Source organism: Choloepus didactylus, chromosome 7, assembly GCF_015220235.1.
Source record: "Choloepus didactylus isolate mChoDid1 chromosome 7, mChoDid1.pri, whole genome shotgun sequence".
In the NCBI taxonomy this organism is placed as follows: domain Eukaryota; kingdom Metazoa; phylum Chordata; class Mammalia; order Pilosa; family Megalonychidae; genus Choloepus; species Choloepus didactylus.
Window position 1 is genome coordinate 143889862 of NC_051313.1, and position 26252 is coordinate 143916113.

A 26252-nucleotide genomic window follows, 5' to 3' on the forward strand; every position below is an offset into this window, starting at 1 on the left:
GTTGACTGTACAGTCTCTTTGCAAGGTTGTGGAGGATACAGAATAAATATGTTCTTTTTGCTGCATTGAATACTGATGGTGAGATAAGAATAGCACACAAGGAATGAAGATCCAGCAAAGGTAGAATTCAAACATTCTCATTCAGCAAATAATTCTCAGGAATCCATTAGAAGTGACCGTGGAGTAGTAGAAAGAGCACAGACTTGGAGTCAGGAGTCAGGGGGAGCTGGACTCTTGTCCCACCTCTGCCGTTTGACAGCTACATGACTTGGATAAGTCATTAAGCTCTCCAGGCTTCAATATCCTCATATCCTCATATCCTAAAATAGCCATACCTACCTGGTATGGTATTGCTATGTCAAATAGCATTCAGTGATGTGGCTTAACAACTGGAATTGATCAGTTTGTGGTTTGGAAGGTTGGAAGTCCAAAATCATGGTATTTAATTTCTTGCTTTCACCCCGAAGTCTGTAGCTTTGTGGTGCTGTCTTGTTGCATTCCTTTTAGTTCCTTGGGTTGCATCTCTGCCTCTCATTACACAGCGATCTCTCTCTCTTTGTGTCTGTTTCCCACTGGCTTCTGGTGTCTGGCTTCTCCCTGTGGCTTTCTGTAACTTCTCTTTACAAAACCGCCAGTAATCCGGATTAGGACCCTCCCCGATTCAGTTGGGCCACACCGTAATGAAAACAACTTCAAAAGGTCCTATTTGCCATAGGTTCACACCCCAGAAACTTTGTGTAAGATTAAGAACATGTCTTTTCATGAGGTACGGAGTTTAACATACCACACTACACTACTTCACAATATTGCTGGAGGAACAAATGGGAGACTAGATGGGAATAAACTTTGACAAGTCAAAACCACCATACACACAAAACAAAAAGAATAGGGAGGTGGGTTATAATATCATGAGGATGTTAAGAAGCATTGTCCTGACGGTTCAGGCAGAGGCTTACAAACTAGTGAGCAAATCAAAAGATACTCACACACAGACATAGTATGGGGAATATATGGGGAGTTCCTTTTGGGAGCTACATGGCTTATTCTCTTACATTTCACATTTTTGCTCAAATGTCACCTTTTCAGTGAACGTTTTTCTGACTGCAGTATTTAATATTCCTCCTATTGTTTTTCTCTGCTTTTTTATTTTCCTTCATGATATCACCCTCAGATGTGCTATATAAGTTACTTAATCATTTGTTTTCCATCATTCATCCCCCACTGAACTGTAAGCTCCCAGTGGATAGGGGTTTTGTCTATTTCTATCTTCAGATCTTGGCACCAATACATCGTGGCCATTTCGAATATATTATGTTATTGGCATCAAACATTTATCATTTTGTTTCAGCAATGAATCCCATATCCTTTTCTTTCCCTGTAAGAACAGCAAAAAGGTGAGATCTTTGCAGTCTTTACAAATCTGCTCTCTAAAATTTCCAAGGTAGACTAACAAGTACAGGAAAATTTTAATGGGGTGGTAAAAGAAGCAGTAATTGGAAGTCCAAACACCTGAGTTCTAGTTACTGCCCTATTGCTAAAGGATATTTTGATGTAGAAAAAATACAATGCTACCTTTCCGGGATTCTGTCTTCATCTATACATATGTGATTTGGACTAGCTAGTTATAAAAGTTCCTCTATTTACATTCACGTGATTGTCAGTTTAAAAACTAAAGAAATTCCCGCCTCTCTCTTGCATTGGACAAAAGATACCTTATCTTACATTCACATTGCATTATACTTCCACTAGCTATCATAAGAGTCATCATAAAAGGACATTTATGTTTTATAAAATCACAGGTCAGAGATGTCATAGGTCTGCACTTTAGGTCCTTAGTAATTATGTATCTGTTTTTAAAGATCTCTTTGCCTTGTATTTATTTCCGGTCCATCACAGAACATATTTTCCTCGTCTAAAAGAAGAGTTTATTGTTAGATTGACCCAAGTTAGCCGACGTTAGATAACCTGATGTTTTTTTGTTTCTGAAATAAGCCATCTATTTTATGCATAACACAAAGTAAATTCCTATCAAGTCTGCTTCAAAGGGGAAGCAGTCTTTCTACACCATATTTAATTTCTTCATGTCTTGTGCTTGTTAAATTCAGAAGTTAATTGTATATAAATAAAACTTTTTTTTTTTTTTTTTTGCTGTATGAAATGCATGTAGAGTACATGCATTTAAAACCTTCTAGAGAAAATAAGAAAAAACCTGGCAGACCAATCATGCAAAGACCAGCCTTTTTCTTTTGTTTTGTGTCACTGAAGATCTGGTGATGCTCAGTGCCTTGGAAATTTCATTTCAAAACAAATAGCTGTAAAGTACCATGTAGCTTTTGTGCATTTAAATTAACCTTCCTTGATGGTCAGTGTGTTCATTCCTTATCTTTTCAATTTGTATTTTCTTTCATCAGCGACTTCAGCCTGGTGGGGAAACTTCTATAGCTGATGCGGCAAAGCTCTACTGGATATTTGTAAAAACCACCCAGCCAGGAATTCTTGGCATAATGATCACACTGATACTATACATTCTCCTATTCATCATTTCTTCTTTGATTTTATATTTGTATTGTCTCAGGTAAGGTGCTTCAATTATTTTATTCTTCAGGGTGTTCAGTCTTGTGAAACTGTTAGAGCATAAAGCTCATGAATAAAGAAGAGAAGTCAGAGCCAATTCTACATATCTAAGGTAGAAATTTCCTTTGGTTGTTTTTAATACCTGCCATAAAGACCAGTCAAAAAAGTATTTAACTTTTGGGGAAATGTTTTCTCCTAGTAGAGAGAACTAATTTTGCTATACATCAATGTACTTGTTTCTCCAAATCAGGGACCAATAGGTGATAAAGAGTAACCCTTTGATATCTAATGACATTCTGGGAAATTTCCTGGGAAGCTTGTCTAAAATTCCCTTTTCCTCCTTTCAGTCCACTTTCTTCTCACTCTTCCCATCACCCACCAAAATCATCAATAGGGGAATCATCCTTCAGCTTTTATCTTGAATATTGTATAATTTGGCCTGCTAGGTCATTATTTTAGCAAGGAGTGTGTGTGTGTGTGTGTGTGTGTGTGTGTGTGTGTGTGTGTAAAGAAAGGCAAGAAAAGCAACAACTACAAGGAAGTATAAAATGTGCTAGGAAGAGGTCTCTATAGGAAGCTATGAGAGCATGGAGAAAAAGAATCAATAGGGGTCTAAGGAGGGTGGAAGGGGCAGTAACCAAAGACTTCAGTGGTTTAATATAATTTGATGTGCTTTAATAATTTAGCTAGCAGAAATACAGAGGTAAGTGTATGGTTGTAGACAAAGGGAAGAAGATATATAAGGCCATCCGGTCATAAAAGTAAGATATATTTGACAAACCAAGAGTATTTTGATGTGGCTGGAGTATAGGGTATTGGAAGACGGCAGTTTGCAGAGAAGAGGTTGGAAATGTAGTCAAGAGCCAGGTGACAGAAGACTGAATGCCAATGCTTGTGTTTGATTTTGTTCTAATAGTAAAGTGAAAGCATTGAAAGATTTTTAATAATTTCAGTTTAAGGAGATGACTCTAGTAGTAGAAAGGAAGGTGGATTTAAAAGTGACCAGGATGGAAGCAGGGAACTCTAGTTAGAAAGCTATTTTAATATTCTAGGCAAGGAGTGTCGAGAGCCTTAACTGGAGAGAATAGCCCTGGAAATGGAGAGTTGGGGTATATGAAAGAAGTATTTAAGAGTCAGTTCATAATTGGGTGGCTCATTTGAAGTTGAAGGTGAGGAGAGGATGGCAATTAGTATAACTTCATATTTTGGAGTTGGGCAGATGGGTGGATGGTTGTAGTATTCCCAGAGACAGAGATTACAAGGAGAGTGAACCTTTAGAAGAGATAGTTAATGAATTATATTTTAATTCACTTTGACCTTGAGATGTCTTTGATATTGCTAAGGGAAATGTCTCTTATGAAGTTGGATAGATGAGTGTGGACTTCAGGGAAAACAATACAGACCATATGGATTTCAGCGGTTGAAACCTGAGTTTTCATTCTCTTGAAGGGGTTGAAGTTGGATTGCAGTGGGCTAAGTGAGTCACGGGTGAGGATGTAAAGGAACTGGAGGACATAGAGGCAGTACATATGGACACATTTTTCACAGACCTAGACCATAAATGACAAGTGTTAGATTTTTAATGTGGGTGTGACTTGAAATATTTGTATGCAAAGATGACAAATCCAAAAGAAAGAGAAATGTTGAAAATGCATACGCAAGGGAGAATAGATGATTGAGGTCTCTGAAGACCAGTGGTGGAACACAGTTGCAGACAAATCTTGGACATAAGGAAGAAGATCTTATCTCTTGATGTGGAAGGGAAAGAGGGAAGGGTGAATGCAAATGCGTGAGGTTCGTGACAGGGTGCTGAGGGAGTTAACATATGATAGTCATTGTTTTCTATGAAATGGGAGGTGAACTCACTTCTCAATTGTTTTTTCAGTGGACTGATCAATCACTGTGGGTCCCTCAGGCCACTAATATAGCTATGATCAGATAGCTTAATTCTCAGGGGACATGTGTTATTTAGGCACACGTTTGGTTTATATTTTGACATCTTGTAGGCACTGTAGGTCATCTTTTAAAGCACTTACTTTCCTGGGGAAGGGAAGACAGTCTCCCCTGATCATTAGATTTCACTTGACCACTAACTTGTTGGGTGATCCTAGACAAGGATGCTCATTTGCTAGATTCTAGGCATTTTCTTTGGGTAACGTGGTAAAGAAAACTTATCGCTCAATCTAACAAGAGGCTTTAGATGAATAATTACTCTAAAATTTAAAATTGCTATGGTTTCCCAGAGAAGTTAAAGAAGCTATATTATGTAATCTGGGCTTTTGCATAATTAAAAAATTATCAGATGTATGTGTCATTTATTGCCACATCAGTAATCTCTTCTCATTTAAAATATAGCTAAATAGTATTCATTGTCTGAAGTCTACATGTTTATTATCCAGGTTATTTGCAAAGCACAAAAAAATAAGCACAAAAATTGTGCCCCAGATAACTTGGATTTAAATATTTTTTCTGCCTTGATGGTTGTTTGTTTTAAAATAGAACAGAAAGATTCCCCCATTGGGGAAGTTTGGGTAGGATGAGTGGGAAACTCTAACTGATGGAAAAATGATTAAAGAAAATAAAAACATACTAATGAAGTGTCTGTGCATCATAGAAAATGAACCTGGAAAAATCCAGGGGAAATAAACACGTTTTATTCACTCTCTCAAACTTGTCCCTCATTGTATTTCATGCTTAACCTCTCGCCGGAGCTATGCATGCTCAGTAATCTCAAGCAGACTTTGCCTGTGTTCTAGAAGCAGATGCTCTTAAGATTCCTTGTGGTAATGATAGAGTTTTGGGTATTCTTCCACAGGAAAAATAACTGTACTTTCATATAAATTTATATATTCACTCCAATATGTCAGCTGAAAAATCTCTCCTTACTGCTCTTTGCAAATTATCTTTCTCTGAGATGGCAGAATTGGGCAGCCTAGTTCTTCTATGAAGCAAATACTGTCCCCATCAGATGCAACTGGCCGATGAAGTGAAGTTTTGCTCCGGCTTAGCATTATGCAAAGAAGCCCAAAAATCATAAGAACACATCTTTTTGAAAAAATACCAGTGTGGGTTTGTGAGTGTTGACTGATTTAGGTTGGCATCCTTAACCAAAATATTCAAGCAACAAGCCCAAGTTTTCTTTATGGGCCTTTGGATCAGTGCCGTCAACACAACAGTAATAACGTTGCTAGCATTTTGGGAGTAAAAGGAAATCAAATCTTCTGTGCAGGATGTTAATAGAGAATTTTGTCTAGCTCTGGGCACCAGAAGCTCTGCATTACGGGGATTGGCTGTGCACGCTCAAGATTGGAGCCTATTGAGTTTGGCTGATTGGATCTCTTTCTTCTGAGAGCCTGAGTAATTTCTTTGCTGAAGCGTTTCTATTAGAAATATTCTCATGCCCCATAGCTCTGGAAAGAGAGTTGACTGGAACATCAGCTCCTTGCCTCTGTGTGAGGGAGTTCTCGAGCTGGGTGTAATTATTTAGATTGATTTTATAGCTTTAAAAAGACATTTAATCTCTTTAATGATTTTTTCCTTAGTACGGAAGGAATATGTGTTATTTATGAAAAAGTGGAATTTACATAAAAAGAATAAAAATAAATTTAGAAACATCAACAATCTCATCATCTATAAAAAAACATTGTTAATCTTTTGGTAAATTTATTTCAACTTTTTTCCCCATGTATATTTATGTTTACGTTGTTGAAATTACACTGTAAGTACAACTTCATAAAATGATTTTAAACAATATTATGTGAGAAATATTTTCGTATTCTTCACTAACTTCTTAAACATTTCATGCTTACATAATATTTTTTTAATTTTATTTTGAAATAAATTCAAAGTTATAGGAACAGTTGCAAAAACAATACTAACCCCATACACAGGACTCCATCATACCCAGACCCCCCTCCCCTGATAGCTCAATCCACCAACTTTAACATGCTGCCACATCACTATTTCTTTCCCTCCCTACATATCATCCATCATCTATTGCTCTGTCTTCTGAACATATGAGAGTTAGCTGCACACATCCTTGAACATATACTGTAATTCACGTATACACTCCCCATGAACAAGAACATTCTTTTATGCAATTCCATTAAGCACAGCTATGAAGTACAAGAGATTCAACAATGATACAAAGCTTGCATTCTATATTTTCTTTTCCTTATATCTCAGCTGTGTCCCTTATCCTCCATCCCTCTGTCCTCTATCCTCCAATCCCATCCAAGTTCATCCTTAGCATTCAATTGTCATATATTTAGACTGTCTTTTTTTTTTTTTCAGTTGTGGAAACATATATACAGCCTAAATCTTCCCATTCCACCCCCTCCCTAGCCTTCCATTAGTGGGATTAATCACCTTTAGAATGTTGTAATGCTCTTTCCCACCATCCATTACTAGAAATTTCCCTTCACCTCAAACAGCAACCCTACACTCATTTCTTAACTCCCCATTGCCACTTCCCCCATTTCTCTTAACCCAAACTCTACTTTTCATCTCTATGGTTATATTCTCTGATAATTTCTTTGTGTTTACTGTGGGGCTTAAAAATAACCTCTTAAATCCATAACAATCTTGTTTTTCTTTGATACCCACCTTCACTTCAATAGGACACATAAACTATGTTCCTATACTCCTTCATTCCCCCACCTTTATATAGTTGTCTAAAATTACATATTTTACACTGAGTTCAAAACCACTGATTTGTCCTTAGAGTTTGTGTATTTTATATCATGTAGGAAGTAAATAGTGGAGTTACAGTTCAAAAAGTCTTGACTTCTATTTGTATTCCATTGTGGTTGGAGAATGTGCTTTGAGTATATTCAATTTTTTTTTTTTTTTTTTTTAATTTCTTGAGGCTTGTTTTATGTCCCAGCTTATGGTCCCTTCTGGAGAAAGATCTGTGATCACTAGAGAAAAATGAGTGTCCTGGTGATTTGGGATGTAAGGTACTATATATGTTTGTTAAAATTCTCTATATCTCTTTCTCCTTTCTTTGTTTCTCTGTTGGTAGGGCTCCCTTTAGAATCTGAAGTAGGGCAGGTCTTTTATTGGCAAAGTCTCTCAGCATTTGTTTGTCTGTGAAAAATTTAAGCTCCCCCTCAAATTTGAAGGAGAGTTTTGCTGGGTAAAGTATTCTTGGTTGGAAATTTTTCTCTCTCAGAATTTTAAATATGTCATGCCACTGCCTTCTCGCTTCCATGGTGGCCGCTGAGTAGTCACTACTTAGTCTTATGTTGTTTCCTTTGTATGTGATGAATTGCTTTTCTCTTGCTGCTTTCAGAACTTGCTCCTTCTCTTCAGTATATGAGAGTCTGATCAGAATATGTCTCGGTGTGGGTTTATTTGGATTTATTCTATTTGGAGTTCGCTGGGCATTTATGCTTTGTGTATTTATGTTGTGTAGAAGGTTGGGGAAGTTTTCCCCAACAATTTCTTTGAATACTCTTTCTAGACCTTTACCCTTCTCTTCCCCTTCTGGGACACCAATGAGTCTTAAGTTTGGATGTTTTATTTTATCTATCGTATTCCTGAGATCCATTTCTATTTTTTCGATTTTTTTCTCCATTCGTTCTTTTGTTTTTTCATTTTCTGTTCTGTGGACTTCTAGGACACTGAGATGTTGTTCAGCTTCCTCTAGTCTTGTATTGTGAATATCCAGAGTCTTTTTAATTTGGCCAACAGTTTCTTTTATTTCCATAAGATCTTCTATTTTTTTTATTTACTCTTGCAATGTCTTCTTTATGCTCTTCTAGGGTCTTCTTTATATTGCTTATATCCTGGGCCATGGTCTTCTTGATGTCCTTTAAATCCTTTGCCATGTTTTCGTTCCTCGATTGTAGTTCTTTGATTAATTGTGCCAGGTACTGTGTTTCTTCTGATATCTTGATTTGTGTGTTTGGAGCTGGATTCTCCATATCATCTGGTTTTATCATATGCATTAAGATTTTCTGTTGTTTTTGGCCTCTTGGCATTTGTTTTGCTTGATAGGGTTCTTTCAAGTTGTTAAAAAAAAAGGATATCGATCTAATTTTTCAGAAACACAGTTTGGTGACTTACACTTTCTCTAACTAACCAGCAGATGGTGTCTGTGAGTCACCTATATCCCTCAAGTCAGTTCTCAACCTTGTTCCCACAGTGTGTGGGGAATTGATTCTTGTGGGGTTCAGTTGGAGACCTCAGTTTGGGTGTGTTGCTGGAGCCGTCTGCCCTGAATGTGGGGCGTGTGTACGGGTGGCCAGGGAGGAAGGGCAATTTTAATATTCAAATTCCCCAGGTTCCCAGAGATTCAAGGCCACCGCAAGAGTCTAAGCCTTCATTTCAGTTCAGCCCCAGACCCTCTCCCTCGCAGACCCACAAACCACCGGACTTGGCGTAGTGTCTCTGGGTTCTCCGAGCGGGTCCCCCCTCCCAGCTGCGATCCTCCAGGAGCTCAGCCGAGGGAATGTCGTGCTGTGTCACCAGTGCACACCGTCCCTCAAGGGAAGCCCCAGGCTGCCGGGCCATGCAGTGGCGTGCTCTCAGCCTAAAGCAAAAATGGCCAAACAGGGTGTCTCAACCCCCTCCTCCTCGCACAGTTCCTCCTTCCCAGCTCCGGGACAACTAGCGGGGCTCTGGGCTGTGGGCATGGCCCCGGGCAGGAGTTTATCCAGCCCTCCAGGGAACCAGCTGGTAGCCGCGGGGTATCTTTCTGCTTCCGGCTCTCCCCTCCATTCCCCTGGCCCCAAGGGTATCTGCAGCGGGCTATCTTCCTGGCCAGAAACCAAGAGGCCGGCCCAGCCCCCTCTTGCTGTGTTTTACTGTGTGGTTCCCACTATTGCAGCTGCAGCCACTCCTGGGTTTTTCCCCTTTTTTTTTTTTTTTTTTAAGAGCCAGCTGGTCTCCAAACGCCAAACCCTGGCTTCCCCAGACTGCCACGCGGCTGCGGGTCTTCCAGCCAGCTTACTCACTCATTTCAGAATGCAGACTCCTGGTTTCACCAAGTATATGGCCCCTCTGGAACTAGGAGACCTCGTCCAGCTGGCGCTTCGCTGTAACCGGTATTCTGGGTCACTTTCTGGATTTTAGCTAGTGTTTTTCACGGAGGTGTTTTTTCGCCCTCTCTCATCTAGCCACCATCTTAGTTTCTCCTTCTACATAATATTTTATACTATATAAATTTTTTTTTGTTGTTGCTGGAAGATACATTGTTTCTTATTTTTGTGCATCTTACCAATGATTCTGAAGAACATCCTAAGGCACAGGGTTTTGTCCACATTTTAGATTATTCTTTGGGTAAAATCCTAGAGATCTAGAAATACTAGGACAGAGGGTATAAGGTTTCTAAAACACTTGATAACTTTTGGAAAATTATTTTATAGAAATGCATGGATTTATATTTCCAACAGCATGAGGATACTTATAAAACCCTGATGACATCACGTGTTATACCTTTTTAATCTAAAAGAAGAAATGGAATCTCATCCTTTTCTAAATGTGCATTCCTTTGTTTACTAGTCACTAAACATTCTTTATATGCTTATTACTCATTTGTGTTTCCTCTATTGTGAATTGCTTTTTTAATGACCTTTTGATTTTCTGTCTATAGAATATTGAGATAATTTTTTATTGTTATATGACATTTTTATATATTAACAATATTCACTCTGTCATATTCTTGACAGAGAATTTCTCCACTTGCTAATTACTAATTCAATTTTGATTTTTAAAAAATAGACAGTTAAAATTCATATATGATTAGCCTTTTGATCATTTTTTACTTATTTAAATATCTCATAAATTTAATTCCCTCCTTATTCAGAAATTTTACAGTTATTTACTTCAATATTTTTAAAGTTTGAATTTTTTTTATCATAAGCCATATAGAATTCATTTGGTAGGTGGTGTCCAGTTCTAAAAGGGACATGCTTTTGTCTTTTGTAGTTCTGATCTGTTCTTTAAGTTAACATTTCTTAATTAACTGTTTTGCCTTTTTGTCTTACTGGGTTTTATTTTAAGTAATTTTAGTTCATCATTTTCTATTTCCAGTGTACTAGATCTTTGAAAAGAGCTTCTTTTATCCAGACACTTTAAAAGTTTTCTTTTTTAACCAAACTTTTGTAATTGGCCATAAGTAGATAATCAGCATCATGGAGAAGCTGGACATCTTCTAGGGTGTCTGCTTGGTATTCAGCCTTGCAGCTTTCCTCATAACCCCTCCAAGTAAAGCCTGTGTTGACACTATATAGATTCTTTAGCTCTAAATCCCTTATCTGAATAGTCCAAAAGATCCACAGGCTGCTTACCTATTTCTTTGTAATAATCAGAGTATGAGAAATCAACATTTAAATGTCAGATTGCTTAAGGTTTTATATTCCTGGAAGCTGTACACAAATCTAAAAGACTGATAGTGGAGTTAATTAGTTTTGGGGGTGTTAATGTCTTCTTAATCATTGACTTAATAGTTCCAAGTAGCCTCATAAGTTTCAGCTGCTGTCATTTATTACTTAGAAAAATTAATTTAGATTAAAATAATTTAAAGGCAGGTTTTGATGAGAATATTATGAGCATACTCATTGTCTAGGGATTAGGAAGATGATAATCAAAGATTTTCCACTTTCTGAATCAATCTCTTTTACAATTTTTCTTAAGTAGGGAAAATTATTTACCTTAGAGAAAAAAATTCCCAAAGTTATGTAATTAATGTATTGGCAAGCAATTTTTGCCCCGAAACCTAATTTCTGGGCACTCTATGCCCTGCTAAGCAGAATTGGGCTATGTATAACACACATGCTTGCATGGGGATAGACCTATTTAAGAGATTTGGATTTTACATTGTGTAAGCTCCAGTAAATGGGATGATCATAACCAAAATGGTTCATTGCTGTGAGTCCAGACAAATCACGAACTCTCACTTGCTGAGAGCCCCTCAGTGTTCCCCCTCTGCTGCCTAGACCATCTTCTGGTGTAGAAGGCTGAAGCCTTGCTATTTGTTGACTCCCTTCCATCTTTTCTTCAGCAGATAGAGGGATCCATTTCTACTCCAATTCTCCCAATCTGTAGCTGCAGGAAGCTGGGTAGGGACAACTGAACATTCCTTCACATGACATTCTCTTATATAGGTGAAAATAAAAACTGGTCACTAGTTAATTGGCCATTGGATGAATGAGTCTTTGGTAAATTAGCTGGCTTATAGTAACTCTAGGATGAAAGACTAAGTCTACTGGAAATTTCTTTTCATCCCAATTTTGTGAAAACCTGGGCATGTGAGAAGGAATGTGTACCTGGATAGAGCAATCAGCTTCAAATTGTCTGGGTGGCATGGTATAAATTACTGGTGCTAACCATGTAATAGATGCAGAATGTTCTCTGCCTTCCTTCTGGCCAATTCTCCACTCTAACCTAGTCTTGTGGAAGAAACACGGAGTCTGGTTGTAGAAAATGACGACTTCTCAACTTGATTAAAGAGCTGTGCAATAACCTTCAAAGTACTTGAGTGTGTGTATGTAACTTATTGGGTGGCCAAGGCTGGAAAATCTCCCTTCTACTAGCCTCCCACTCTCCACCCTTTACCTCCTTCCCCTGATAGTATTTTCTCTTTATTGATCTGATAAGTACATTAATATGAGGCAGCTTATTAATTACATCAGATTACATTAGTGGATCTGTTCTACCTGGGATCCCCAAACTATAAAGAGTAGGCTTGCCAGTTTGGATATGTTATGTCCCCTAAAAAGCCATATTCTTTAATGCAATCTTGTGGTGGCTGTGGGGACAGATTATTCTGTTGATTAGGGTAGAAACGTATCCAGGTACATATTCCTTCTCACATGCCCAGGTTTTCACAAAATTAGGATGAAAAGAAATTTCCAGCAGACTTAGTCTTTCATCCTAGAGTTACTATAAGCCAGCTAATTTACCAAAGACTCATTTATTAACTTACCTAAGTTTAGTAAGTTTAGTCCAAACTGCAGATGGGTTCTCTGTGATCTCAGTCATACTTGCTAAGGAGCTGTCATCCTGTAATGGCACAAATGATAGAAAATTCCTCAGCTTTTAGTCTGGATTCAGTGCTTAAGTGCACGCTTCTTTGCCATTGACACTGATCATGAGACCAGAGCATCTTATTGACCCTTGGCATTCCCAGTGGGTAAGACTTCACAGATGTGTTCTATTTAAGAAAGTATTGCCATAATTATTCTGGTTTACCCTACTGTACTGGTTTGCTAATGCTGCTGTTATGCAAAATACCAGAAATAGATTGGCTTTTATAAATTGGGTTTATTTGGTTACAAATTTACAGTCCTAAGGCCATAAAAGTGTCCAAACCATGGCATCAACAAGAGGATACCTTCACTGAAGAATGGCTGATGATGCCTGGAACACCTCTGTTAGCTGGGAAGGCACATGGCTGGCATCTACTGGTCCTGGGTTGTGTTTTAGCTCCTCTCTCAGCTCCTGTTCATCCTTAGCTTAGCATCTTCAAACATCCTACCATCTGCAACTCCAAGCATCTCCAAAAGTGTCTCTCAGCTTCTCTGAGCTCCTTTTATCTGTGAGCTCCCTTATAGGACTCCAGTGATTTAATTAAGACCGATCGTGAATGGGCAGCGTCCACATCTCCATGGAAATAATTTAATCAAATGTTTCTACCCTAATCAACAGAATAATCTGTCCCCACAGCCACCACAAGATTGCATTAAAGAATATGGCTTTTTAGGGGACATAACATATCCAAACTGGCAAGCCTACTCTTTATAGTTTGGGGATCCCAGGTAGAACAGATCCACTAATGTAATCTAATGAGCCTGTGCCCTCAAGGGAGTATCCAACAATAGGTAGAGCTGATCCTTGTGGCCATTAGAAAGGGTAGAATCCTGACTCTAACCAATGTCTTAGCTCTCATGATAATCAGAATCTCCAATGTAAGTTCAGAACTTTCTATCTTGTGCCATGTTAATTGGCACACTGGAGATTACACTAGCTATATTTCTGACAAAGGGCTTTAACTCTTCCTCTTTAGGTACCTAAAGGTAATTCTTGCCATTTGTTGAGCACTTAACTATGTGTCAAAACCTCGTTGGGGAAAGAATATAGATGACTTGACTTCATCCTCAGAACAGTTCTATGATTTGGGACCTATCGATATCTTCTTCACATAGAGGAAGAAACTAAGGCTTAGTGGGTTTAAATAATTTACCTCAGTTGCATGGTTAGCCAGTGCCTGGGCTTATGTAGTCTTTGCAATTCTAAAAGCTGGATTATTATTTCTATATCATATTTCTATTTTGAGCAACATGCTAAGTTAAAAACCCAGATTTGTAGTTAATTTTCCCTTGATGAATGAGTGTGATAACTAATTGGTTTGAAGTCAGGTAGGCTGGGCTCAAACACAGATTCTTTTCCTTACTAGCTGTGTTCCTTTAGGCAATAGTTTTACTCCTTTGATTCTGTTCCCTTATCTTTAAAATGTGGATTCTAAAATCAAGCTTAAAGCATTGAGGATTAGTCTTAATGTAAATAAAATATGTTACAAGTAAATACTCAATAAATATAAATGTTAACTATTAGTATTATTTTCTATTACCAGTAAGAGAGTAGCGCAAGAAATCTCCCTGGAAATGAATTCTTTAAATAGTACATTTTTAATTCATTTATTAACTTACCTGAGTTTAGTTCTAAAATTTTGTTCTCTCATGGTAACCATGAATTTAGACTAACAATTTAGAACATTCAATTAATTTTGACAACTCCACGTTTTGTATGTTTCAAAACAACTTCCAAATTGACATTTTGAAAACAAAACTTATTCTCTTCTTCTCCAAATTGCCTTTCAATCCAAGTTCCCCATCTCAGTGAATACTATGATCACCCATCCAGTTCTGAAAAAGAAAGGAAAGAAACCTAGGAGCTGTCCTCAACTCCTCCCTCTAATTTACCCTCCATCTCCACCATCATCAAATTCTGGCAATCCCATAGCTCTTGAATGTCTTCACCCAGTTCTACCCATAAGGCCACTTTCTGGGCTTAGGTGCCCTAATCCTTCCCCAGACTACTATAACTTAGCCTTCTAACTAGTCTCCTTATATCCCTTCTTGCCCCTTTCAATTTATTCCCTTCTTTATAAACAGAATGACTTTTAATGTAAAAAGGAGGATTATATCACTTCTTGCCCTAAATTTATACAGTGGTTTCCTATCACTCTTACAATTAGAGATCTCTTGGTCTGGGCCCTGCCTTCCCCACCTCATGCTCTCCAGTGTCACTGTCATCTTCCCTGCAGCCTCAGGTCCCCATGCAGTCTCCTTTTCCCCTTCCTGCAATCTTCTTTTAGTTTTCTCTCCTATCCTCTCCCCTACTGTTTTCACTAACCACCATATGGTATTGGCATATAGTAGGTATGTGTAAATAGTTGTTGACTGAGTGAATAAATAAATGAGGAATGGATGAAGAGGATGACTGAACCCTTACAAACATGAGTCTATACATATTTTGAAGGATAATGCGTTTCATAACTAGAAACTTGGGATTGGAAATTGGGGGCAGGGTTTTGACTACTTCCCATTGGATACATGTGTTTATTTTCTGAATTTCTTTTTCCTTTTAAATATTTTTCTATTCTTTATTCTTTTGCTCTTCATTATTCCCCTCCCATATTTGCTGTTTTCCTCTATTTAATACTATTTGAAACCAAGGCCATTTGAATTTCAGTTGCCATTAAACAGAATAGGGAGTACCAAGGGTTTCTTGAAAACAAATAAAAGTTGTCTCCATAAATATCAATACTTTAATGTCATGCAGCTCATTGAAGATATTCAAACATTCTGCTAGAGAATATGTGAACTTTAATGCTTTAAAAAAATAAGAATGCTTTTTGTGCCAAAAGAAGTTGGACTGTTTGCATGGTGTCAGTTCAGAGCCAAACCCACATCATTCTGATGCCATTTACCCATAGATTTACAACTTACATCATAAGCACCTTGAATACTATATCCATAAAGCCATATCGCTGACCTCACTTGTAACTTTTTTTTTAATTTTTTATTCAATTTTTCTTGTAACTTTTCTGAATTAGAAATAAGCATATTTTTCTCCTTCTTTGTATCTTTTTTTATGTTTGCATTTCAAATCTATTTAAAGTTATAGATTCCATCTTTCCACAACCCTTAAAATATTGTATTAACTAAATGTTCACACTTGTCCTTTTAACTTTAAAAGAAATGTCACATGCTAGATTTCTGTAAATGACCCACATTCAGATATGAACCAAACATAATAGCTTCTGCCACTCACCAAGCAATGAATTGCTGCAAATGTAGGACACAGTGTAGAGGACATGGTAAATTACTTTGTTTCATTGGTCATCATCAGAATCTGTGGCATAATATGTGACCTATTTCTAAGAACAATAATGCCTGAGGCTCTATGGACAGGTGGAATGTAAGTTCTCTTTTAATTACACTTTGAGGAAATAATTTAAAAACATATTAAATCATTGTATCATTAAAAGAAATTCTAATTTGCAACCATCACCACATAATGATGTGCATTTCTGTAGAATTTCACAAAATTTTACATTTTGTTAAAGAACAGTTCATACTTAACAAAAATTTTAAGAGTTGTACAATGAACTCCGGTATATATTTCTCTTAGATTCGCCAATTGTTAAAATTTTTCCGTGTTTGCTTTATATTTTCTCCAGTCTAATCAAGTACACTCCATTATCTTTAATTTTATGTAATTCCACATGATATTCATATACACACATATATGTACATATACATTAACATATATACATATACATCTGTGTTATCTCCTGACGCATTTGAAAGAAATGGCCCTTCATGACTAATACGAAAATTGAAAGTTTAAACAATATTTTATTGAATGACGAATGCTATATATGCAGTATATATTTAGAGTGAATGGTTTATTACTTTCTCTCATCAGTGTCTACCAATACCCAATCTATCTGTGAAATTGGGACTGCTAACGTGGTATTTCATTACAGAAATTCTCTGAACATTAATTGGGCTTTTTGGCTTTCAAAAGAGAACCAGAAAAGTGAAAGTTCAAGAAATATGCACTATATGATTAGTATAGACTGCATAAATAGCCAAAAGGATAAAAATAATTCAAGTATGGGTAGATATTATCTTGCTTGACTGATTTGTTATTACATGACTTAACATCATTTTCAACTCTAGGTTTAATTGTTTACTTTGCACATACAGCCATGGACTATTTTCTCCTTGTTTATGTAAGCTGGCTATATAGAGATGGAAAATAGGCTGAAAAATGATAAAGGTTGATAAGTTGACTCATTAACAAAGCATCACAAAGCTTTTCACTGGAGAATGGCACCCAAAATGGCAGGAAAAAAATTAAAAATAAAACTGAAATGCAATTAATCTTTGTATTGCTTTCCATATTCCAATGAGCCATTTTATTCTCTGTCAAAACATTTGTTTACCATCCTGTAACTCCAGACTGGGATGTCTACATAATTATTCTTTCATACAGAATGAAAGAGATATAAAGAGGAGACAGACATTTTCTGGGCAAAAGGAACAGAAGCCAGTAGAAACAGGACTGTGATTCCTAATTAATTCAAAGTTAATTGCATTGTTGATAATCCTGCACTTAAAATCTTCATATAGAAAATGTTTATGGCAGCAAATTGACAGTAATTTAACTACATTAAATCTTACCACCATTAAAAGAAAATGAAGAATGTTACATTAAACAAGCTTAAGAGAATGGTAAAGATGAGTTCTTGTTTTACAAGGCAACCAGTAAATCGTTCAAATGGGGATCTAGAATCTCAAAGCGTAGTAAGAGCAGTGGTTGGATTTCAAGATGGTACCATATGGCCTGTCTGGGGACATCAGTGAGGCTGGATGGCAGTTTTACTTTTATTTTCACTCATTGATAAATAGAAAATAGTTTCAGAAAACAAAAGACATGTAGAAGTCCTTACTTGGCAGCTAGGGTCAAAAATTCTATTTTACTGTTTAGAAAAGAATCAAAGTAGAGGTAGTTAAAGTGAAGACATACATTGTATCAATTATTTTAACCAAAGAGTCAGACTGATAGAATAAAATAAACTTTGGAGTTTGCTTGGAGTTGGAATTCTGTCTCTGTCACTTATTAACAGCAAGACTAATTTTTAGATCTCCATGTATTAATGTGTAAAAGGCAGGATTAAGGCGAGGCTAGAATAGCAAAATGGATGTGAAATTGACTGCCATTATAATGAGAAAAAGCAATAAATTCCAGTTTAAATTATCTAGACTACTTAAAGCAAAATATAATTATTCTGATCATTGAGATAAAATACTTCTAATTCTCAACTTTGAATGTGTATAAAAGCAGTTCTATGTGGTACCTAAATATTTTGATTGTCCAATTTATATTTTGGGAATTTTGTCAAAATAATAGTTCTTAAAAGTGTGGTTTATTGATGCTGTGACACTTAGGGGCTCTTGCTCTGATTCATGGACTTTTAGTGGCATCATTCTGTGCTTGTTTCAGGTCTACATGGCAAGTCAAGTGTTCACTGAGTTACAGGATAAATATGATATTTCTCCAAGTGTCAATTTTCCTCGAAGGTTTGATTTTAAAAATCTATAATAAAATGAATACTGGTAGATTAGAGTAGAATACATGTTTTCTCTTCTCTGCCTGTAAGGGTATTTCATGAAAACATTTTATAAGGATTAGCATAACTGATGTTTATCATACTCATCTAAATGGTACTTAGCAATATAATGAGGTATTAACATTTTTTGGTAAGGTACTTATTTTTACTGTATTGGTGTCATAGTAAAAGCACTGCTTTTCTATATTAGTATTTAGAGTTGCTTTGACAAGTGGGAAAAGATTACATGAGCAGTTCATTGGGTTAGATGACCCATTTATTAAGTTGGAAAACAACCAACCAAGGTGAACCTCTCTTCTGATTGGATGTACCCAATGGGTTTTCTACCAGAGAGGTACTAAAACCATGTGCCTCCATCCTCATATAGGAAGAATGCATCTAAATTTAAATTTTTTGCAGACAGTTTCTTTGCATTTGAACTAATTTGGACACTCATTATCCAAATTAATGGCTAAATATTTCTCAATTTTCTACATTCCATTACTCAGATATCAAAAAATCATGAACAAGAGGTTCATTAGAGATAACTGAAAAAACAAAACAACCACCAGATTTTTGTTGTCATTTTTTTTATGTTAAAGAAGTTGTAGGTTTATGGACAAATCATGCATAAAATACAGAGTTTCCATATATGTTGTTGGGTTTGAATATTTAATTGAGGTAAGAGCCATCTTAAATAATTCCTAAACAAAGAAATGGGAATAATGAACTAAATAAATACATAAATAGAAATTGATGAAAGAACCATAAATTATTTAACATCTTGGGAGAGAAAAGTAAACAATATTTGGGGAAAAAACATGATTTTGTTCTTAGGTTGCGCAATGTTTCTTGGATATTAGATGTCTTCCAGTGCATCCACAGTGAAGAAATTAAGTTCTTTATACCATATGATTTGGAGATTTCCAGTCAGGAGCTAAGTTATATAGTAAAAATATCTCAGCAGTGGAGAGGAATCAATGGTGAAAGAAGGCTGGTGAGTTGTGTTTTTCTTCTTCAAAAATCCTTGACTAGCAGCATGGTTTGGGAAAGGGCAAACCTGAAATCATCCCAGAAATTAAGCAAAGGCCACTTTTTCTCTATGGTAATTTAAATAGTATGTGAAGTTGGTAGAGTCTGTTTTATTTCATGATTAATTTTGAAAACATGAAAGTTTAAGAATTGGGAAGCAATCCAAGGTTGAGTACCAAGATGATTTGAGTTAAACAATTGAACCTAAAAAGAGAAAACAGAGAATTTGGCTATTTTAAGTAGAAAAGAGAGAAAAGGACAGAGGAAAGGGGGGAGGGAGACAGAGATGGATGGAGGGAAGAAGATACAGAAGAAGAAAAAGAAGAAAATTACTAATAATTAAATAGTAGAAGGAAAACTAAAGGTAGTTATGAAATTCTTAAAAATTAACATTTATCCCTTCCCTGCAAATGGCTTAGCTGCTCCATTATGGAAAGAGTAGAACTCAGGAGGAGAATTCAAATCTCTGTGTACCCTTACAAATGAATCAAAGAAAAGACAATTTGATTAAATGTAATAGTAAACAATTTAATCACAAGCATTTAGGTCTTGCACTATTTGGCTTAGATTCAGTTGGGCCATTAACAAAAATTAAGCTAGATACATGTCTGCTGTTCTCTTTACTATATATATATATATATATATATATATATATATATATATACTCAGCCTCCATCTGGGAGGGGACTCATAGAGAAAGTTGTGCAAATCATCCAAAAATCTGGAAAGCACCCGTTGTTTCTTATTGCTGAGGTTTTGCTTGTTAAGCATACACAAAATGGGTATTTTGTTTGCTATGTCCCTTCATGCCCTGAGTTATACTTTAAAACCTTCCTCCTTTCTTATGATTAATTTTTGTATGTTATTCTATTTTTTGTGTATTATATAATTGTATGTTAATTCTTCTTAATCTGTCTTCTTATGTTTGCTTGCTTAGTTTATTTAAATATGGAAACAGGTAGCCCTGCTGAATAATTGACATATTAATTTCAAGATGTAGTGCCAGTTCAATTGAGAACAATCATCTATAATATAAAATGCCAAATGAAGTGTAGAACAGACTTTTAATACAGAAGTATTTCAAAAGTATTACTTGTTTGAAATACAAGTAGTCTAGAATTCTTGTGCTTAAGAAATTTGATCTAGATCATTGTGTTAGTGCTAGCTATTAAGAACATGCTTCTCACTTTTATACTCTGGATTAAAAATTGCCACATAAATGGACATTTTATAATATGTTTAATTTCCTTTTATTAAATTGATAAATGCAAAAGCACTGAACACATTCACAGTATAATGAGAATGTAGGGTTATTGCATTTTATAATTTTTTTATTGTCCATATATATAATTTGTCATTTGTGCAAAGATAGCCAGATGATACTTTCAAAGTATTTTATCTATTTTTTGGTAAGAAAAGGTCACTTTCAGTAGCCAGAAAAGGCATCATTCTATTAAACTAATTTGCCTACATGCAAATTTTGTCATTTTTACCTCATTAACTATTTATCATGGAGTAAAAAATATATATATTCATGAAAGGGCAGCTCACAGCTTGATGGAGCTGGAGCTAATATTTGGCAACTCTAATGATTTTTTGCATCCTTAATTAGATAGCATAAGGTTGATATGATTAGGTCAGGATGTAGTGTTTTTCATTAAAATACATTTTAGAAGCTGTATTCATAATCTGCCCTCACAATTAAATAATGAGCCTATGAATTAATATTATCGACCCAATTATTATCCAGTGCAAACGTATACCTTTAATAAATCTGTGCCATAGGACCTTCATTAGCAGCAGAAAGAATGATATTTCTAGGTACATAGATTGAATGGCTATGGTTAAATTTATATAATGGCTTTAAATATATCAGGAATCAAAGCTTCAATATCTGGGCATTTAATTCCAAAATGTGCCCTACTATTTGTTGAAGACTAATTTACATTGCAATTATTTTCTTAACAAAACTGCCACTTTAGAATGGGCTATTACAGCATATAAAAATAGCAAGATGTTAGGCAGAGATGGAAGGATTAGAGAAAATTGTGCACCAGGCAAGTGTAAATTTAGGGAACATTTCAAACAGCAAAACTGGAAAGCCTGAAACCTAAAATGTGCACTTCTTAAGCCTCTGCATTATCTGAGAGCAGCCATCTGCAATTAATGGAAGTTGTTATTTTTGTCATTGTATGTTAGAGTAGATTTTGTTAGAAAATGACTGTACAAGGGAAGTATGATGGGGAGGATGATCTGCCCATCTCTTAATGTGAATGTGCACTGGTGGACATACACATATAAAAGAAAGCTCTATTCCCTTACCTTTTTATAAAAATTGTTACTTATCTATTAGTTTTGTGCACTAGGGTAGCGACTGCAACACTTATTTATATTCTTTAGTCCATTCTGGATGAAATTCTATTTTAGGGTCTATACAGTTTTTATGTTTTTAATAAAAGGAGGTAATTAGGAAAACTGGAACCACATTTAATAATGAATTGTATAGAGTTAAGTAAAATAGAGCATTGCTATCTATGCAGCAAGCTGCTGACCACGAGTAGATATGACTACAGTGTTTTCCTAGAGGCAGTGTTCCTTTCTACTGGGACAATACAGTCAGGGTGGGGGCAAAGCTCTGAATAGGGTCATGAAAAGCAACATGGTACCCAGGCAGATAAAACGGAAGAATATTGATGGGGATTTAGGGTAGAGCACTTGATAAACTTTTCCCACTGGGAGAGCTATATAGAAGTATAGTGAGAGGAAATGCCAAGGCAAGTTTGCAAACTGCAAGCGATTTGTTTTAGCTGGGACAAAGGGCAGAAGGGTGGAAGAAGAGGAGAGATCAGTTCAGAGAGAAACATCAGAAACTGGAAATATGCACAATAGTGGAGACTATATATTTATCATAGGCAAGGAGAAATCATTGAAAGTTTTTAATAAAAAGAAATAGCTCATTCAGTTATGCCTTTGGGTTGCCTTTGGTTAGAACTCTGTAAGTTGCTTATTTTAAAGCTTTGTTACTTTTACCTCTTGGTAAGTAAATATTTCAATGTACTCTTTTCGATACATAGTTGAATCTTTCATCATTAACAGTTATTTATTCATTGGAATTCCAAATTAGCCATGGAATTTTCTAATTATTCAGTTCGACTCCATGATCACTCATGGAATGTGTTTTATATATGATTAAGTCTTCATCATCCTTCAGTGGAGGGATAGGTTTTGAACATTTTGTGAACTTGATAGGGACTTGGAAGTAGGTGAGGATAAATAAAGAAATAAAGTAGATTTAATCAAACATGAAATTAGGGATAGAATGTGGGAGCATGTGGAAATGGAAGGCAGGAGTCAAACTGAATCCAAAACGGTAGGTGACAAAGTGGTAAATGCAAAACAAAGAACTCTTGCATCATATTGGTTCAAAGCAATTAACATGCTGCTTTCATTATATGAAATAGAGAGCAGGGACCTAAATCCAGGAGCATCTGACAGAATAAGAGAACAAAAGGGAACAAGGGAACAAAACAATCCAATGTGACACTTGTGGTCCTACTTCTGATCCCATGGTGGCGATTCCAGTGGAATTTTATATTGACAGGCTTTAACTGTGGAGGCTTTCACTTCTAAATTGCCTGAAAGAGTTTTTACACTGTGTGTCAGGTGCTGCATTAACTGACCACAAATAAGAAATAAGCACTTCAGTGGCAAGTACAGAATCCTCAGTGATAGAGACATAAACAACGTGTTAGGAGGGTGAAACAGCCATTCTTTAGTGGGAGGTCAGTAGATTAGGTGCCAAAAAAATAATTTGTTGCACCAAAGAATAACATTACTTTTTTTTTTTTTTTTCAGTAAAGAACTTATCTTAGGAACCTGAGAGAATACACCCTAAAAGTGTGTCTATATTTTCATAAACAAAGGGATTTCTGCTCAGTAATCAAGTATATTTCCTGAGCTCCATATTCCAGTGCTATTTTCTCTTGTATTGAAAATATTCCCAGTTCTACAAAAGCATGAACACAATGATTTTTAGATAAATAAATGTGGAGTGTAATTAAAAGTACTAACATTATATAAATGCCAATCCTTGCCCAATTAAGAGACTGATATCGACACAACAAATTTGGAAATGAAAATCTTAACTACAATTAGTAATTATAAAGGAGGATGATTTTAAAGAAAGGTATATGACAACTGGCATTTCTTTTTCACTTGGTTTTTTAAATCACGGTAAGCAAGGAGTAGAGAAAATTCTCTGTGTTGGTATAGTGGTTTCGGTTATTGATATACATTTCTCCCTTGGACATTTTATCTCTGAATTTCTGGGATGTTTGTTAATAACTTACCCAATATATTGTTAAATTTTTTGAAAGGTCATTTGGCCAAAGCGAGATCTCTTCCATAAAATAAAAATGATAGATAACAACTAAAGAAAGAAATAGCGAGGAGCTGTCTGAAGATAACTCAAATGTTTGGGTTTTAAGACAAAGACCTTTTACGTTTTGCTAAGTACTTTCCCCCTTGATTTTAAAATCATTTCTATTTGAAGTGAAGTGTATTCCATATGTTTTTGATTCATTAACACTTAATTTGTTAGCATCCCTTTTCTGGAGTGCTGTATAGCAGTCTTTTCATCTTTTTTATAAGCTTATTTTCGGCAGACACAGGAAATCAAGTTTTTCTAAGAGTAAACAAACTTAAACTCAAAGAGACTTGAGAGAATTTTGTTTGTAACACTGCACCTATTAGCTTTGAACTACTTCTGTATTTAGTATACAAGTTTCTTCTTTAGAATTCCTTAAGAATCAGATGTATTTGTAATTAGCTGAGACACAACATACAGCTCTCTCTGTTTTATTATTTACTGGATTTTCATACTACCTTACCCTAATTTCTCTTCATTATAAAACAGCCAACTACTAACATATTAATGAACAAATCATTAATGATAGTTATTTAATTGCCACCTTATTATTTATTCTTATTAATAATGCATGAGCTATTTATCCTTTAATAATTATGAGGTGGGAAATGAAATTTAATGTAAAGCATTAAACAATGTCCTTTTCTTTTTTCTTTGGAAGTGCAAGGTTCTTTACCAGGAAGAATGAAAGTCAAACTCTTTTTTGTATTTTACTTTTAAGTGAGAAATAGAAGTTCTTCTATATAATTTGTATCTATATAGACTTTAATGATACTAAAATACAACCACATCCAAATACTGCCTCACCTATGATTGCTTTATTCATTTTAGCTTAACTAATTTCTCCTACAGGGTGTGCTTTGGGTTTTTAACAGTCACAAAGTTTGGGTAAACTGTTGTCGCAAAGATGTCACTATAGAGTCACTACCTGTTAAGAAAAATAATTTGTTAAATTCGTAACACGTTTTTAGTAGGTGGGTCAAAGAGAATAAAAACGAACTTAGAATTTAAGTAAAGTTTTGTTAAGAATGAAAGAAGGAGGCAGGATATAAATGGCTATTACTGTAGGTCAGACACTATGCAAGGCAATTTCATCTCAAGGAAAATATAGGTGGTCTGTGTTATCCTCATTTTACGGATATGAAAACTGAAGCTCAGAGAGCTTAAGTAGTTTCATTCATTCATCCATCTGCTCATTTAGCCAAAATTTTTTTAATTGATCATCTTCTAAGAACTAGGCAAATGAAAGTAAGATAAAACAGCTTCTCTTACCCATAGTCCAGCACAGGGAAGATAAACATGTAAGGAAGGAATAACAGTGCAGTAAGATAGTGGACTAATAGATAGTGGACTAGTAGAGCTATGAGCTGGGTATGCTGGTAGTGGCTTAGACAAATATGGTATTAACCCACATGAAGGGGTCAGTGAACCCTCAAAGGAGAAGATGATTGAGGGTGGGTATTTAAGATGAAGAGTAGTTCAAGGACAAACTGGGCAATAAAAGAAAGGGCACTCCAAGTAGAGGGGAAGACTGTACAAAGGTGAAGAGGCATAAAGTATCCATGGTATATTGTGAAACAAAAAAAATCTTAGTATAGTTGGAATGTAACTCATGTAGGCAAGGAGGAGGACTAATGCTGGATAGGAAGCCAAAAGATGGATACATGTAAAGTGTCTTGATTTAGCTTAACCACATGGTTTCCTGATTGGTCTTGCTTGGGATTAATAGAATTTGCAAATATTAAAATATCTTTTGTGAACCTCAACTCTATGCTTTGCCAGACAAGGCCAACCCCTCTCTATCTACCCACCACCTCCAAACAAGCTGGCTTGCGCCACCCCATTGCACAGTCAATGAATAGGGCTCTCATTTAGCTGGGAAAAGAAATGTACTCTTTTCTCTATCCATACATATTTCTAATCTTTTGTCATGCTTTGACTTGTGAAACATCTATGGTCCTTTTCATGGGCTTTAGAAAAATAATTAAAAAACTTCAGATTATGATGGCAATAGTGATTGATTTGCTCTTGTTTTTCATCATCTCATTGAAATAATCATGAAAATACTCGATGAGTTTTAAAGAGAGACTTTTGAGAAATGAATGAGTGAAAGGTAATGCAACACAGAATACAAGAATATCAGTTAATGATTTCCTAGACTCCATATAATCCTATATAGAGAAAACTTTCAGTAGTCAAGCCACTCCTTGACCTTTGAAATAGCATAGACAAGCAAAGCAGGGGAAATTAGGAATTTACTTCCTTTACGTGCACCCCACCACAAAAACACACTCACTTGTCTGCACACATGGGACTCAGTCCTTGATCCACATGAAATCCAGACAACCACAGTCCAGGTGAACAGGACCTGCTTTCTGCCATGTTGGGGGTCATTTCACAACTCCATTTTCCAATTTCTCTCCAGTTAGTATCTCCCTGACTATATCCATTCCAAAATCATGGTTTGCACTAACTCAGTGTGCATTGTTACAAAAATAACCCATGAAAGAACTCAGCGAGAAGTTACAATTTAGAAAAGAAGCAGAAAGGACGATAGAGATTGGAAATTCAACATAGAAGCCAGGAAAATAA

General features: G+C 35.9%; 1 protein-coding gene across 1 annotated transcript in view; it reads left to right on the forward strand.

The window, feature by feature from the left end:
* OFCC1 (orofacial cleft 1 candidate 1) overlaps window positions 1-26252 on the forward strand; it is a 332335-nt gene that overhangs the window by 221856 nt on the left and 84227 nt on the right. The window contains 2 exon segments of the mRNA XM_037844751.1: window positions 2412-2575; window positions 19040-19199. Coding sequence (XP_037700679.1) covers window positions 2412-2575; window positions 19040-19199 — 324 coding nt within the window.